The sequence below is a fragment of the Bos mutus genome, chromosome 11, assembly GCF_027580195.1.
Source record: "Bos mutus isolate GX-2022 chromosome 11, NWIPB_WYAK_1.1, whole genome shotgun sequence".
In the NCBI taxonomy this organism is placed as follows: Eukaryota; Metazoa; Chordata; class Mammalia; order Artiodactyla; family Bovidae; genus Bos; species Bos mutus.
This window is the reverse complement of record NC_091627.1, coordinates 45,068,525-45,085,822: the sequence shown is the minus strand read 5'-3', so window position 1 is coordinate 45,085,822 and position 17,298 is coordinate 45,068,525. Positions and strand designations below refer to the sequence as shown.

Below are 17,298 nucleotides of genomic sequence, written 5' to 3'. Positions count from 1 at the left end.
TCATTGTCTTATTTAATCCTTTTTTTTTTTTTACTTTACAATATTAGCTAAAGATACCACCTCATTTTGATAAGGAAGATGTATGATTTTAACTCAAACTTATACACCAACAATATAAAAAATATTTTTTGTGTGCAAAGAGACATCTTGGGGACATAGTAAAAGTAAAAGGAAGAATTGATATAAATTCTGAATGGAGAACTTAATACATGTAAAATATCTGTAAGAAGTCCAAAGTCAGATCTAAAGTTAAATAATTTTGTGACTTTTGTTGGCAAATATATGTGAAATCATTCTATTTATTTAGAAATTATTCTTTCTATATTAGCTCCTTTGCTTGGACTCCTTTGCTCCTGATATTACATCTTATGCTCGAGTAAATTTCAAAATAAAGTAAGTCTTTTAAAGTCAGTATTTAAGAGGCTTTAATTCAAAAGCATTCTTGAATAAAGCAGTTCACCCTCTAAGAGAATATTCAAATTTATTTGTACCACTGGGTGTGCTGTGCTTAGTCACTCAGTCACGTCTGACTCTTTGCAACCCCATGGAGTGTAGCCTGCCAGGCTCCTCTATCCATGGGGATTCTCCAGGCAAGAATACTGGAGTGGATTGCCATGCCCTCCTCCAGGGGATCTTCCCAGTCCAGGAGTCGAACCCAAGTCTCATGCATTGCAGGAGGATTCTTAACCATCTATGCAAAAATGATTTTTTTCCCCATAGTTGTATATAGCATTTTAATTTGGGTTTTGTTTAATTATATGTACTCATATGCATAGAATTTTAGTGCTGAAAAGACTCTTCTAGTTATCTTATTTTACAGATGAGCAAACTGAGATCCCCAAAAGTGACTTGTCAGAAGGTTAGTCTTGACTAGTTTAGCCAAACTAGGGCTAGTCTTTCTTGATGACCACCTTAGTATTCTTAAAGTTTGTAGCATAAAAACTGCCTGAATCCATCTGTCTACAATTGGGGACTATTGATACAAGGTATTTTTGCTGTACTCCATACTAGCCAGGTTAGCACATATTCTTTTTACTCTTAACTTCATGGTTTAATTAGTTACTTTTACTATAACATATCAATCCTTAGGCAAAATTCTTCATTATTTACTTGCAAAAATTTATTTGGGAACAATTCTATTCTGGATCAGCACGGTTAACTAGTCTAATTAATAAATAAGTCAGAGAAGGTTTGAGACGTTGAAAAAGAGAAAAAGTTGGGTTAAAGCCCAAATTGTTTAATGTTTGCATCTAAGATTATTGTTATCTTTTTCTAGGTTACTGTTCATTTATGAGTAGGAGAATTCTGAAAAAAAGACATCTTGTTTCACAGTATTGTGATTTAGTATATTAGAATTCAAAAATATGTTAAATATTTAAATCATAAAAAGGTATAACCTGAAAGTCCACATCTAACAAAAAAAATCTTTATGTAAGGTAATTAAAAATTGGTATTAATATGTCACATTCTATGATTGACAACATTATGTCACCACAGAAAGTAAAGGTTGGATAATCATGCTTAGGAATTTTACTGAAAACTTTTATGTCTAAGTTACACATGTAATACAGTCCTGTATAGATCTCTGCAGCTAAGCAAAGAAGATAGTCTTTGATGTGCTTATAATTGTGATGGGTTTAGGGCTGCATTTTTAGGCAAAGATGCCTAGAGGTAGGAAGGTATAGGTCAAAACTGATATTGTGACACAATAAATAGACAATAGGTAAAGTGGAGCCAAAAGTGGATTGGCCTGAATGTATCACGTTAATCAAACAAGTAATATAGCCTCGCAACTACAACGTAGGTAAACAGTTAACCACATTTAAAATTGTTTGTAGAAAGAAAAACTTTTGTAGCTTAATTTTAGAATAATTTTATATTAATAATGAGATTTTAAGTATAAAAGAATCTTTCATGTTTTATCATCTATAATTCTATACACTTTTACAATGGTACTATGATTTTATAGTAAAATCAGTAAGGCATTTAGGAATAAGAAAACATTAAAAACGAGGCTTTTTAATGTTTTTTAATGACATGGGAATGTAGACACAACATACCACTTGGTAACAAAAAGGAAGATAAATGAGTTTTGTTAAACATATGCATAAGAAAAAAAAATTAAGTTGACTAACATTATCAGTTGTCTCTGGGTGATAATGAGTAATTTTTATCAGCCATCCCATGTGGCATGCTGAACCTTAGTTCCCCAACCAGGGACCAAACCTGTGCCCTCTGCAGGAGAGCATTACCCACTGTTAATACTTAACCACTGTTAATTAACAGTGGTTAATACTGTTAACCACTGTTAATTAACAGTGGTTAATACTGTTAACCACTGTTAATACACTGGACTGCCAGGGAAGTTCTTGATATTCTCTAAAGTTCAAAATTATGCACAAATAACCTTTCATATCAGAATTTAAAAATATATTTTAAAAGGAAATGGCAAAGCTTCAGCTTTGGAAATTATAAAGCTTCAGCCTTTTATAGTATGGTATCTGAAAGATCATATATGATGAGTGTATTTGGAAATATAATACATTTGGAAGAATTTCTTAATATATAGACAGCCATATTATGTGTATCTGGGAATAATTTTTGAAATAGGTTTTTCAGTTCAGTTCATTTAAATCACTTTATTTCTGTGCATATGAGGATCATATAAAAGAAGTTCTCCCATTTTGCTTTTCTTCTTCTAAATAGTATTCTTCAAAACTCAGTGTAACAGATGAACAGGTAGCTTTCCCTCAAGTGGCAACTGCTTTTAGCTGTGTTTCTTTTTGCTGCGTAAATGGTCATCTCAAATAACATAGTTTCGAGATTTTCTTACAGTTGGGTGTACTTTTGTGACTAGGATTTCTCCAATGGGATATGTGTAGAAGTGGTGGTGTGTAACAACTCCTGGGGTTGTACCCTAAACAAGAAAAGAATGTGCCTACCTTCTGTTTTCTCCTTCTTGTAAGCAGGACTGAAAATCTTAAAGCACACAGGCAAAATATCCTAGATATAACAAAGCAACATAATAGATCTCTTCAAGAAAATTAGAGATACCAAGGGAACATTTCATGCAAAGATGAGCTTGAAAAGGACAGAAATGGTATGGACCTAACAGAAACAGAAGATATTAAGAAGAGGTGGCAGGAATACACAGAAGAACTGTACAAAAAAGACCTTCACGACCAAGATAATCACGATGGTGTGATCACTCACCTAGAGCCAGACATCCTGGAATGTGACGTCAAGTTGGCCTTAGGAAGCATCACTACAAACAAAGCTAGTGGAGGTGATGGAATTCCAGTTGAGCTATGTCAAATCCTGAATGATGATGCTGTGAAAGTGCTGCACTCAATATGCCAGCACATTTGGAAAACTCAGCAGTGGCCACAGGACTGGAAAAGGTCCATTTTCATTCCAATCCCAAAGAAAGGCAATGCCACAGAATGCTCAAACTACCACACAATTGCGCTCATCTCACATGCTACTAAAGTAATGCTCAAAATTCTCCAAGCCAGGCTTCAGCAATATGTGAACTGTGAACTTCCAGATGTTCAAGCTGGTTTTAGAAAAGGCAGAGGAACCAGAGATCAAATTGCCAACATCCACTGGATCATCGAAAAAGCAAGAGAGTTCCAGAAAAACATCTATTTCTGCTTTATTGACTATGCCAAAGCCTTTGACTGTGTGGATCACAATAAACTGTGGAAAATTCTTCAAGAGATGGGAATACCAGACCACCTGACCTGCCTCTTGAGAAACCTGTATGCAGGTCAGGAAGCAACAGTTAGAACTGGACATGGAACAACAGACTGGTTCCAAATAGGAAAAGTAGTACGTCAAGGCAGTATATTGTCACCCTGCTTATTTAACCTATATGCAGAGAACATCATGAGAAATGCTGGGCTGGAAGAAGCACAAGCTGGATCAAGATTGCCAGGAGAAATATCAATAACCTCAGATATGCAGATGATGACACCACGCTTATGGCAGAAAGTGAAGAGGAACTACAAAGCCTCTTGATGAAAGTGAAAGAGGAGAGTGAAAAAGTTGGCTTAAAGCTCAACATTCAGAAAACCAAGATCATGGCATCCAGTCCCATCACTTCACGGGAACTAGATGGAGAAACAGTGTCAGACTTTATCTTTTTGGGCTCCAAAATCACTGCAGATGGTGACTGCAGCCATGAAATTAAAAAATGCTTACTCCTTGGAAGTAAGTTATGAGCAACCTAGATAGCATATTCAAAAGCAGAGACATTTCTTTGCCAACAAAGGTCCGTCTAGTCAAGGCTATGGTTTTTCCAGTGGTGATGTATGGATGTGAGAGTTGGACTGTGAAGAAAGCTGAGCACCGAAGAATTGATGCTTTTGAACTGTGTGATGGAGAAGACTCTTGAGAGTCCCTTGGACCGCAAGGAGATCCAACCAGTCCATTCTCAAGGAGATCAGCCCTGGGTGTTCTTTGGAAGGAATGATGCTAAAGCTGAAACTCCAGTACTCTGGCCACCTCATGCGAAGAGTTGACTCATTGGAAAAGACTCTGATGCTGGGAGGGATTGGGAGCAGGAGGAAAAGGGGATGGCAGAGGATGAGATGGCTGGATGGCATCACGGACTTGATGGACGTGAGTTTGAGTGAACTCTGGGAGATGGTGATGGACAGGGAGGCCTGGCGTGCTGCGATTCATGGGGTCGCAAAGAGTCGGACACGACTGAGCAACTGAACTGAACTGAAGGCACTAACAATGAAGCTCATGTTACCCTGACTGCTTTGATTCAATATTTTATTGGAGGTCCTAGCTACAGAAATTAGGCAAGAAAAATAAGTAAAAGGCATTCAATTCAGAAAAGAAGTAAAACAGTCTTATTTTTCAGATGACATATGTAGAAAACTAAAAAAGTGAAAGTGAAATGGCTCAGTGGTATCTGACTCTTAGCGACCCCATGGACTGTAGCCTACCACACTCCTCCGTCCATGGGATTTTCCAGGCAAGAGTACTGGAGTGGGTTGCCATTTCCTTCTCCAGAGGATCTTCCCAACCCAGGGATTGAACCCAGGTCTCCTGCATTGTAGGCAGATGCTTTACCATCTAAGCCACCAAGGAAGTCCAAAACTAAAGATATAGAAAAATAAAGATGCCACCAAAAAAATGTTGGAACCAATAAAAGAATGCAGTAAAGTTAGAGAATACAAAATCAGTACACAAAAACCAGCTGAGTTTCTATATACTAGTAATAGATAATGATACAGGAATTAAGAAAGCAATCTCATTTATAATTGCATAAAAGCAGAATAAATTTAACCATAGAAATTAAAGATCGATGCACTGAAAACAATGTCTTTGAAAGAAATTGAAAATGACAGAAATGGAAAATAGACCATATTCATGAATTAGAAGAATTAAACTGTTAAAATGACGATACCACTCAACACTATCTATAGATTCAATGCAGCCCCAATAAAAAATTGCAGTAGCATTTTTTCACTGAAATAGGAAAAACAATCCTTAAATTTGTGTGGAACCACAAAAATCCTTGAACAGACAAATCCAGATAAAGAACAAAGCTGGAGAAAACACAGTTCCTGATTCTAAACTATACTATAAAGCTGTAATAATCAAAACAGTACAGTTCTGGGATAAAAACAGACACACAGAGCAATGGAACAGAACAGATAGTCAGAAATAAATGCACACATATGTATCAACTAATATTTGACAAGGGAATTAACACTCAGTGGGGACAGAGTAGTCTCTTCAATAAATGGTAGTGGGAAAACTGGATAAATACATGCAGAAAAGTGAAATTGCACCCATATCTTACACCATTCACAAGAACTGACTCAAAATGAATTAAAAACTAAAGAACTGAAACCATAAAGTTCTTAGAAGGAAACACAGGGAAAAGCTCCATGACTTTGGTCTTGGCAATTTTTTTTTAAGCATCAGCAAAAGCAAGTGACAATGATAAAAATAAGTGGGACTATATCTAAATTTAAAAGCTTCTATGTGGCAAAAGAAACAGTTTTAAACAATGAAAATATTGGCAGAAGACCTGAACAGACGTTTTTCTGAAACAAACATCCAGATGGCCAACACGTTCATGAAAAGGTGCTCAATACCACTTTTAACCAGGGAATATGGAAATCAAACCCACAGTGAGTTATCATTTCTTACCTTTTAGAATGGCTGTCATCAAAAAGAATAGAGATAATGTGTTGATGATGACATGAGAAAAAGGAACCTTTGTGCAGTGTTGGGTAGAATGTACACTGGTACAGCCAATACTGTTTTTTTGTTTTTTGAGAAAAACAGTATGGAACTTAACAAATTAACAATAGAACTAACATACAATCCAGAAATCTCACATCTGGATATACAAAGGCAATTACAGAAATATTGAAAAGATATCTGTACCCCCATGCTTATTGCAGTGTTATTCACATAAACCAAGACATGGAAACAACTTAATGTCCCTCAATTACATTTACCTGGTAAAGAGGTTGTGTGTTTGTTTAAATTACACACAATGGAATATTATTCAACCACGAGAAAAAGGAAATCCTGCCATTTGTGCCCACTTGGATGCATCATGAAAGCATTATAAGTGAGACAAAGCAAGTCCATATCACTTACATGTAGATCTTAAGCTCATCTTTTAGAAACAAAATTACTGATGGTTACTAGGGAGTGAGGGGTAGCGGAACTGGGGAGATATTGGACAAAGGGTGCACATTTCCAGTTATAAGATGAATAAGTTCTGGGGATCTAATGTACAACATTGTGATTATAGTTAATAGTGCTATACTGGTTTATTAAAAATCACTAAGAGTAGAGTTTAAATATTCCTCACAACAAAAACAAAATGGTAATTATGTGATGTGATAGAGGTGATAGCCAACACAATTATAGTAATCACATTGCCATATATAAGTATCAAAAATGCATCGTGCATCTTAATTTACACATTATATGTCAAATGTATCATTAAAATTGAAAATCATTAAATTAAAAAGAAACAGTATCACAGAAAATAAGGTCATAGGAATATATATTAATAAAAGATGTGCAGGACAATTATGAGAAATTGATGAACATCACTGAAGAGGGTTCAAGGCCTGATAAAAGGAGAGAGGTGCCACATTCATGACAGGAATATTCATTATAAGGATGACAATATTAGCTTAATGCAGTTTCACCTGAAATACCTGTGAAGTTTTCATGAAACTTGACAAGCTAATTCTCAGTGAAGTTCATATGGTAAGGAATAGTGCATGAAGAGCTAAGGAAATTTTGAAGAAAAAGTAGAGGATGTCCTATTAGGTAACAGTTTTGTGAAGAAAAACAGTCTGGACTGGTACAGGGATATACAAAATCTCTATGTTTCAGAGACTTTCCTCCTGGAAAACAATCTGATCACTGACTTGTTTTTTTTTCATTTTCTCCTTTTCCTGTTTTAATTTTGTATTATAACTCTTCATGCATTCACATATTCATTCATTCAACAAATACTTACTGAGTTACTTATTGTGTGAAGGTCTACACCCATCCCTTTCTTAACATGCCCCCAAATAATGGCTCCTTGCCTCCCTGGTGAGTCCCAGCTTTTCTGAGTTTACCCTCTGTTGCCACACTCCAGCCTATATCTGCAACAGCCAATCTAATCCCAGGTCTGACAGCTGAAGCCTGAGCTTCAGCACCAAGCCTTCACCCATGCAGATGGCCTAGCATCTGCCCCTAATGTCCCAGAAGTGCACAGACCCTTTTTGTCACTACAAGACCTGCAAGAAGTCACCAACCACTGTCCCGAGAATGCGCAGGCCACTGCTGCCCCTATGAGACCTGCAGTAAGATGACAGTTGCTGCCCCCATTGTCCTAGGCTCACTCCTCATGAACACACCAAAATCACAACCAAATGGTAAACAACCATTGACAAAAGAGATTGGGACCTACTAAAAAAGATATTTTACATCCAAAGACAAAGATGCCACAACTAGAAAGTAGGAGCACTTCAGTCAAATCCCATATCCACCAGGTAGACGATCCATAAACTGGAAAATAATTATATTCCAGAGGTTCACCCACAGGAGTGAGAGTTGTGAACCCCATATCAGGCGCCCCAGCCTCAGGATTTGGCATTGTGAGGATCCCCTAGAGCATGTGGCTTTGAAGACCAGTGGGGCTTGAGTGCAGGAACTCCACAGGACTGGGGGAAACAGAGTTCACTCTTGAAAGGCGCACACAAGGTTTCATGTGCACTGGGAACCAGCACAAACCAGTGACTCCATAGGAGCCAGGGTTAAACTGACCTGCAGGTTTTAGCGAGTATCCTGGGGAAGCAGGGATCAGCTGTGGCTCACTCTGGGGGCAAGAACACTGGTGGCAGAGGCCCCAGGGAATACTGATTGGCATAAGGTCACCATTTTGGCACCAAAACCTGGCTACAGCCAACAGCTGCAAGCTCCAGTGTTGGGATGCCTTGGGCCAAACAACCAACAGAGTGGGACAGAGCCCCACCCATCAGCAGATGGATTGCCTAAAGTTGTACTGAGCTCACAGCCAGCCACCTGAGCTCACAGCTCACACCACTTGACATGACCACCAGAGGGAGAAGATCCAGCTCCACCCACCAGTGGGCAGGCACTAGTCCTTCCTAATAGGAAGCCTGCACAAGCTCCTGGACCAACCTCAACCCCCTGGCAGCAGACATCAGAAGCAAAAGGAATTATGACCCTGTGGAAAGGAAATCACAAACACAGAAAGTTAGACAAAATTAGATGGTAGAGATGTATGGTCCAACAAAGGACAAGATAAAAACCTAGAACAACTAATAGGCAATCTACCTGAAAAAGAACTGAGTAATGAAAGTAAACATGATGTCAGATTTGGAAAAAGAATGGAAGAACAAAACAAGAAGATACAAGATAGGTTTAATGAAGAGCTGGAAGACTTAGAAATGAACAATATATAGTACTGAAATGAAAAATTAAGAGGGACTCAACAGCAGAATAAATGAGGCAGAAGAATGAATAAGTGAGCTGGAAGATAGAGTGGTGGAAATCACTGCTGCAGAATAGAGTAAAGAAAAAGGAATGAAAAGAAATGAGGGGACAGTCTCAGAGACTTATAAGTGAAGAAGTGAAGTCGTTCCGTCATGTCTAACTCTTTGCGACCCCATGGACTGTAGCCTACTGGACTCCTCTGTCCATGGGATTTTCCAGGCAAGAATACTGGAGTGGGTTGCCATTTCCTTCTCCAGGGGAACTTCCCGACCCAGGGATCGAACCCGGGTCTCCCGCATTGTAGGCAGACGCTTTACCATCTGAGCCACAGGATAATATTAAATGCACCAACATTTGCATTATAAGGGTTCCAGAATGAGAAGAGAGAGAGGACCTGAGGAAATATTTGACAGTTATAGCCAAAAACTTCCCTAACATGGGAAAGGAAACACTCACTCCAGTCCAGGAAGTGCAGAGAGTCTCAGGCTGGATAACGCAAGGAGGATATTAATTAAACAAAAGCCAAGACATATTAATTAAACAAGGAAAAGACAATCAGAATATATTAAATGCAATGAAATAAAAGCAACAAATAATGTACACGATAATATCCTTGAAGATATCAGATAATTTTTCAGCAGAAACTTCAGGCCAGAAGAAAGAGGCACAATAGAGTGATAAAAGGGGAAAATCTACCCCTTTTAAGAATACCCTACACCAAGCAAGGTTCTGGTTCAGATCTGATGGAGAAATGAAAGGCTTTATAGACAAGGAAAAGCTAAGAGAATTCAGCACCACCACCAAACCAGCTTTACAATAAATGCTAAAGGAATTTCTCTAGGTGGAAAAGAAAAGGTCATACTTAGAAACAAGAAAAAATTATGAATGGAAAAGCTCAGAGGTAAAAGCAAATATACAGTAAAAATAAGAAAGCATCCACAGACACATATGACAAAGCCTGCAATCATGAGGACAGTACAAATGCAGAACATTGGAAATGCATTTGAAATTGAAATGAAGCTTAAAGCAATCTTTATACATATATATAGACTGCTATATTAAAACCTCATGGGAACCACACTCCAAAATTCTACAACAGATACAGACACAATAAAGAAAAAGCAGTCCAAACACAACACTAAAGATAGTCATCAAATCCCAAGAGGAGAGAACAAATCCAAACAAAAAATGGCAATAAGAACATACATATGACAATTACCTTAAATGTAAATGGATTAAATGCTCCAACCAAAAGACACAGACTGGCTAAATGGATACAAAAAAAAAAAAAAAAACAACCTCATATACATGTGTCTACAAGAGACCTACTTCAGATCTAGGGACACATACAGGTAGAAAGTGGGGATTAAAAAAAATCATGATTTTTTTTTTAATACTCATATCAGACAAAATAGGCTTTAAAATAAAGACTGTTATGAGGGATAAGGAAAAACTACATAATGATCAAGAGATCAATTCGAGAAGAAAATATAAAAATTGTAAATATATATGTACCCAACATCAGGCTTCCCTGATGACTCAGCCAGTTAAGAATCTGCCTGCAATTCAGGAGATACAGAAGACGTGGGTTCAGTCCCTGGATTGGGAAGATTTGCCAGAGGTGGAAATGGCAACCTACTCCAGTATTGTTGCCTGGGAAATCCCACGGACAGAGGAACCTGGTGGGTTACAGTCCATCGAGTCACAAAGAGTTGGACTGAGCTCTGTCATGTCTGACTCTTTGAGACCATATGGACCGACTGTATTCTTCCAGGCTCCTCTGTCTATGGGATTCTCCAGGCAACAATACCAAAAGGTGCCATTTCGTCCTCCAGGGGATCTTCCTGATCCAGGGATTGAACCTGCACCTCCAGCATCAGCAGGTGCATTATCACTGAGCCACCAGGGAAGCTCCTGGAACACCTCAGCACATAAGGCAAATGCTAACAGCTATAAAAGGGGAAATGAACAGTAACACAATAGTGGGGGATGTTAACACCCACTTATATCAATGGAAAGCTCTTCTAGGCAGAAAATAAGTAAACACAGGCCTTAAATGACAGACCAGATGGACATAATTGATATACCTATGGGACACAGCAAAAGCACCTCTAAGAGGGAAGTTTAGAGCAATAAAATCCCACATCAAGGAAGAAGAAAAATCCGAAATAAAGGACCTAATCTTATACCTAAAACAACTAGAGAAAGAACAAACAAAACCCAGAGTTACTAGAAGAAAAGAAACCATAAAGATCGAAACAGATGTAAATGCAATAGAGAACAGAACAATAGAAAAGATCAATGAAACTAAAAGCTGGTTCTCGGAAAGGATAAACAAAATTGACAAACCTCTAGCAAGACTCAAGAAAAAAAAAAAGGAGATGTTTCAAATCAATAAAATTAGAAAGGAAAAAGAAGGTACAACTGACATTCCAGAAATGCAAAGGATCTTAAGAGACTAAGCAATTATATACCAACAAAATGGACAGCCTAGAAGAAATGGACACATGCTTAGAATGGCTAGCCTTCCAATACTGAACCAGGAAGAAATAGAAAATATGAACAGACCAATTACAAGTACTGAAATTGAAAATGTGATTAAAAAAAAACCTGCTAACAAAAAGTCCAGGACCAGATTAATTTAATCAAACATTCAGAGAAGAGTTAACACCTATCCTTTAGAAAATCATCCAAAAAATTACAGATAGAACACTCCCAAACTCATTCTAGGCCACCATTACACTGATAACAAAACCAGACAGATACCACACAAAAAAGAAAATTTCAGACAAGTATCACTGATGAATGCAAAAGTCATCAACAAAATACTAGCAAACCAAATCCAATAAAAGGATCATACACCATGATCAAGTGGGGTTTATCCCAGGGATACAAGGATTCTTCAATATCTGCAAATCAATCAGTGATACACCACATTAAGAAATGAAGAATAAAAACCTTATGATCATCTCAATAGCTGAATAAAAAAGGCTTTTGACAAAATCCAACACCCATCTATGATAAAAACTCTATGGAAAGTGGGCATAGAGGGAACCTGCCTCAACAATAAAGGCCATATATGACAAACTCACAGCTAAAATTCTCAACACTGAAAAGCATTTCATCTAAGATCAAGATCAAGAGAAAAATGTTCATTCTCATTACTTTTATTCAGCATACTTTTGTACATCCTAACCATGCAATCAGAAAAAAAAGAAAAGTAATTCAAATTGGTAAAGAAGACTTCCATTCTTTGCAGATGACATGATACCATACATTGAAAATCCTAAATGTGTTACCAGAGAACTACTAGAGGATATAAGTGGGTAAGTTTTAGGATACAAAGTTGATAAACAGAAATTTCATGCCTTTGGGATTAACATTACACACTACTATATATAAAATATATAAATAACAAGGACCTACTGTATAGCTCAGGGAACTCAATATTTTATAATAATCTATATGGGAATATATCTGAAAGAGAATGGATATATGTATACGTATAACTGAATCACTTTTGCTGTACACATGAACTAACATAACATTGCTAATCAACTATACTCCAATATAAAATAAAAATTTAATTAAAAAAAAACAAAATTTTGTTCAACAACTAGACATTTAAATAATATTTAAACATTATAAATATTCAATAATATATAACTTAATATACTTAAATATAATGTGGCAACTCTGGAAATAACTTTCTCTAAGGTTTGTTGTTGCTATTTGTTGTTTGTTTGGTAACTTTTTTAAACTGAATCTGCAGTCTATACCCTTTACTGTGAGCAGCCAGTAAAATTTCTTTTCAGTTACCTTAAGAGTCACTTACAGATGAACACAATTTCAACTTAAACATCCATATTGTACTATTTACCTAAGCTTAATTCTTTTTTTTTAAAGACACTGTATTTACAGAAAAAGTAATTCAAATTAACCAACCATGCCCTACAAATGTAAATAGAAGTGATACCAAATAAGCATTGATGAAAACAAAAAGCACTTTAAAAAAACAGCATTAAATCTTACCATCTCCGGAGGTTATTGATTCTGCATCAATATCGCTAGCTCTCCTTCTTGCCACTTCAGCTAGTGCTAGTTCTCCCTTATCTAGTGCAAGGTAATGGATGTCCTTTGGAAATACAGCAAAATAAAACATTAATCCAAAATGAATCTTAGTCAAGTTACAAATGAGATTTTGAAAAAAAGAACTTACTGTTCAGATTACAAAACAGACATGGCTGATGAACATTCTTTTTTATATTTTAATTTTCTCAGTTTTCTAGTACAAGCAAATTTTCTTGAATTGCAAATCCTGGCTATAACTAGTGGCAGTTATTTAAATAAATTATTTTGAGTCTTTAGGGAAAAAGACAAGCTGTTAAATGTTCAGCATACTCAGTTTTATCAGGGAATAAAAATCTTAGTTGCGGTTTTCTATAATGAAATTTTACTATCTCAGATAGCTTCTTCAAAATTCAATTGTTCATTATGATAAGCAGTTTACAAGGAATATTACACAAATTGTCTCTGATATTTATGCACTTGTTACATATTACTTTGTTAATATTATTAATACTATTATCTTGAACTCATTCAGTCAACAGATAATCAGTGCCTATTAAGTGCCAGGCACTGTTGTGGAAAGAGAGGTCAATTACAATACCATTTCTCAACAAGCTTTGAGTCCAGTAGGGAGAAAGACCACTGTAAACAACAGCTAATAACTTAGTGTGATAGGTTTTATGGCAGGGTTAAGAATGGTATGGAACCAAAGAGCAGGAACTGATCCTTGATCTATGTTTTGAAGGATAAATAAGAGTTATACCTGAAGGGAAAATGGAGGTAAGCCAACAGACAATGAATGGTATCTGACATGTGTATGTAGAGAAGATTGAAAAACCACAGTTCTGTCAGGCAATAACAGGTCTTTCAATACGGAAGGAATGTTTGATGTGTGAGAGAATGCAGTGGAAAATAATTCTAAACAAGTAGACAGAGCTACTAAAAAAGACTTAGAAATCTTTGGTACACAAAATGATTGTTGGAATGAGAATTTTATTGCAATAAAATGGTAAAAAGAACACGAACAAGTTTCAATGATGAAATATAAATGGCCTATAATCATGAGCTATCAGGGCTTTCCTGATAGCTCAGTTGGTAAAGAATCCACCTGCAATGCAGGAGACCCTAGGAATTCCCTTCAATTCCTGGGTAGGGAAGATTTGCTGAAGAAGGGATAGGCTGCCCACTCCAGTATTCTTGGGCTTCCCTTGTGGTTCAGCTGGTAAAGAATCCAACTGCAATGCAGGAGACCTGGGCTCAATCCCTGGGTTGGGAAGATCCCATAGAGAAGGGAAAGGCTACCCACTCCAGTATTCTGGCCTGGAGAATTCCATAGACTATAGTCCATGGGGTCGCAAAGAGTTGGACATAACTGAGCGACTTTCACTTTCATAATCATGAAAAGATATTTTACTTTCCCAATATTCAAAGTTGAAAAATGTAATTTCAAACTGCACAGTTTTTTTAAAGTTGTTACTTATTGGTTGCAAAGTTTGGCGGGGAGACACGCGTTTATATTTACTGGGAATATAGACTTTATATAGCAGGGGTTGGTAAGCTATGGCTTACTAGCCAAATATAGCCTGCCTTTTATACAGTCCTTGAGTTATCAATGCTATTTACCTAGCATAATGCCTTCCAGGTCCATTAATGTTGCTGCAGATGGCAAAAATCTCATTGAGGGCTGAGAAGTATTCTGTTTTGTATGTGTGTGTGTGGTGTAGTCTTCTTTATCCATTCATCAGTTGATGGATACTTAGGTTACTTTTGTATCTTGGCAATTGTAAATAGTGTTGCTATTAACACTGGGGTGAATGTATCTTTTCAAATCAGCGCTTTTGTTTCTCTCAGATATATACTCAGGCATGGAATTTCTGGGTCATAAAGCTATGACAAATTTAGACAGCATATTAAAAGGCAGAGACATCACTTTGCCGACAAGGTCCATCTAGTCAAAGCTATGACTTTGCCAATAGTCGTGTATGATGTGAGAGCTGGACTGTAAAGAAGGCTGAGCAATGAAGAAATGATGCTTTTGAACTGTGGTGTTGGAGAAGACTCTTGAGAGTCCCTTGGACAGCAAGATTAAACCAGTCAATCCTAAAGGAAATCAACCCTGAATATTCACTGGAAGGACTGATGCTGAAGCAGAAGCTTCAATACTTTGGCCACCTGATGTGAAGAGCTGACTCACTGGAAAAGACCCTGACACTGGGAAACATTGAAGGCAGGAGGAGAGGGGATGACAGGATGAGATGGTTGGATGACATCACTGACTTGATGGACATGAGTTTGAGCAAACTCTGGGAAACGATGAAAGACAGGGAACCTTGGCATGCTGCAGTCCATGGGGTCACAAAGAGTTGGACACAACTTAGTGACTGAATAGCAACAATGGTAGTTCTATTTTAGTTATTATGAGAAAACTCTATGTTGTTTTCCCCAATTTACATCCCCACCAACAGTATATGAAGATTCCCTTTTTTCTACATCCTTGCCAGCATTTGTCATTTGTGTTTTTTGATGATGGCCCTTCCGACAGCTGTGAGATGATATCTCATTGTAGTTCTGATTTGCATTTGCTTGATAATTGTACCTCTTTTCATGGGTGTCTGCATTTTCTTAAATTTTGGAAAACTGTTCAGTTTCTCTGCCCATTGTATAATCAGGTGGTTTCTTTTTTGATGGTCAGTTGTGTAGACTTTTTATATATTTTGGATATTAACTCCTTATTGGTCATATTATTTGCAAATAATTTTTCCCATTCAGTAGTTTTGTTTTGTTGTTATACTAAGTGAAATAAGTCAGACAGATAAAGACAAATACTAGATGATATTATTATATGTGGAATATAAAAAATACAATTAGCAAATATAACAAAAAAGTAGACTCACAAATACAGAGAGCAAACTAGTTACCAACGGAGAGAAAAGAAGGTCATGATAGGCATAAGGGATTGAGACGTGTGAACTATTAGGTATAAATGAGGCTACAAGAATATATTATATAACACAGGGAATATAACAAATATTTTATAATAAATATAAATAGAGTTAACCTGTAAAAATTGTGAATCACTATATTATATATAGTATATATAGATTATATATATATACTATATACTGTATATATGATATTGTACAGCAACTATACTTCAATTTTAAAAAAGAACAGTGTTTACATTTTTCAGTGGCTGGAAGAACTGTGTTCAACCACTCAAGTCTGTATGGCTCTGGAATTAGCTCATCTTGCAGACTTGAAAATGTTTCAATTTAAAACTACAAGCCAAATAGTACTTATTGTGAAACTTACATTGTGATAAAGCTTTTCAGTGAAAACTAACATTGTTTTGACTTGCAAGTAATACCAGGCTGTGTTACACACCTCCTGTAAAAATTAAAATTTAAAACTGTCAAAAGATAAAGTGACATACTTATAACAAAGTCCCAGCAATATATTTCAGTCCATGGCATTTTTCAACCTTGATACAAGTTCCAAGGAACTGTTCATAATTCAAACTCTAATGGTGCAATTAAGGGAAGTAATTAATTTACAATGTACTAACATATTAAAAGGCAGTCTCAGTTCAGTTCAGTTGCTCAGTCGTGTCCAGCTCTTTTGTGACCCCATGAATCGCAGCATGCCAGGCCTCCCTGTCCATCACCAATTCCCGGAGTTCACTCAAACTCATGTCCATCGAGTCAGTGATGCCATCCAGCCATCTCATCCTCTGTCGTCCCTTTCTCCTCCTCCCCCCAATCCCTCCCAGCATCAGGGTCTTTTCCAATGAGTCAACTCTTCACATGAGGTGGCCAAAGTATTGGAGTTTCAGCTTTAGCATCAGTCCTTCCAATGAACACCCAGGACTGATCTCCCTTAGAATGGACTGGTTGGATCTCCTTGCAGTCCAAGGGAGTCTCAAGAGTCTTCTCCAACACCACAGTTCAGAAGCATCAGTTTTCCGGCACTCAGCTTTCTTCACAGTCCAACTCTCACATCCATACATGACTACTGGAAAAACCATAGCCTTGACTAGACGGACCTTTGTTGGCAAAGTAATGTCTCTACTTTTTAATATTCTATCTAGCCCAAGGTCAGGGGCAGCGGCCAAGAGGAGCTACCCCACACCCGAGGTCAGGGGCGGTGGCGGGAAGGAGCTACCCCATGCCCGAGGTCAGGGGTGATGGCCTGGAGGAGCTACCACACACCCGAGGTGAGGGGCAGTGGCCG

General features: G+C 37.3%; 1 protein-coding gene across 3 annotated transcripts in view; it reads right to left on the bottom strand.

The window, feature by feature from the left end:
- The window catches only part of WDPCP (WD repeat containing planar cell polarity effector), a 312,142-nt gene that overhangs the window by 11,334 nt on the left and 283,510 nt on the right, over window positions 1–17,298 (bottom strand). For 2 of the 3 annotated variants that reach the window (XR_011466041.1, XM_070379381.1), the window contains one exon: window positions 13,033–13,135. The exons of the other annotated variant lie outside the window; for it this stretch is intronic. Coding sequence is in view for 1 of the 2 variants with exons in the window: in XM_070379381.1 (XP_070235482.1) it covers window positions 13,033–13,135 (103 nt within the window). In the remaining variant the exon portion in view is untranslated. The remainder of the gene's footprint in view (window positions 1–13,032; window positions 13,136–17,298) is intronic. 3 annotated transcript variants of the gene reach the window in all.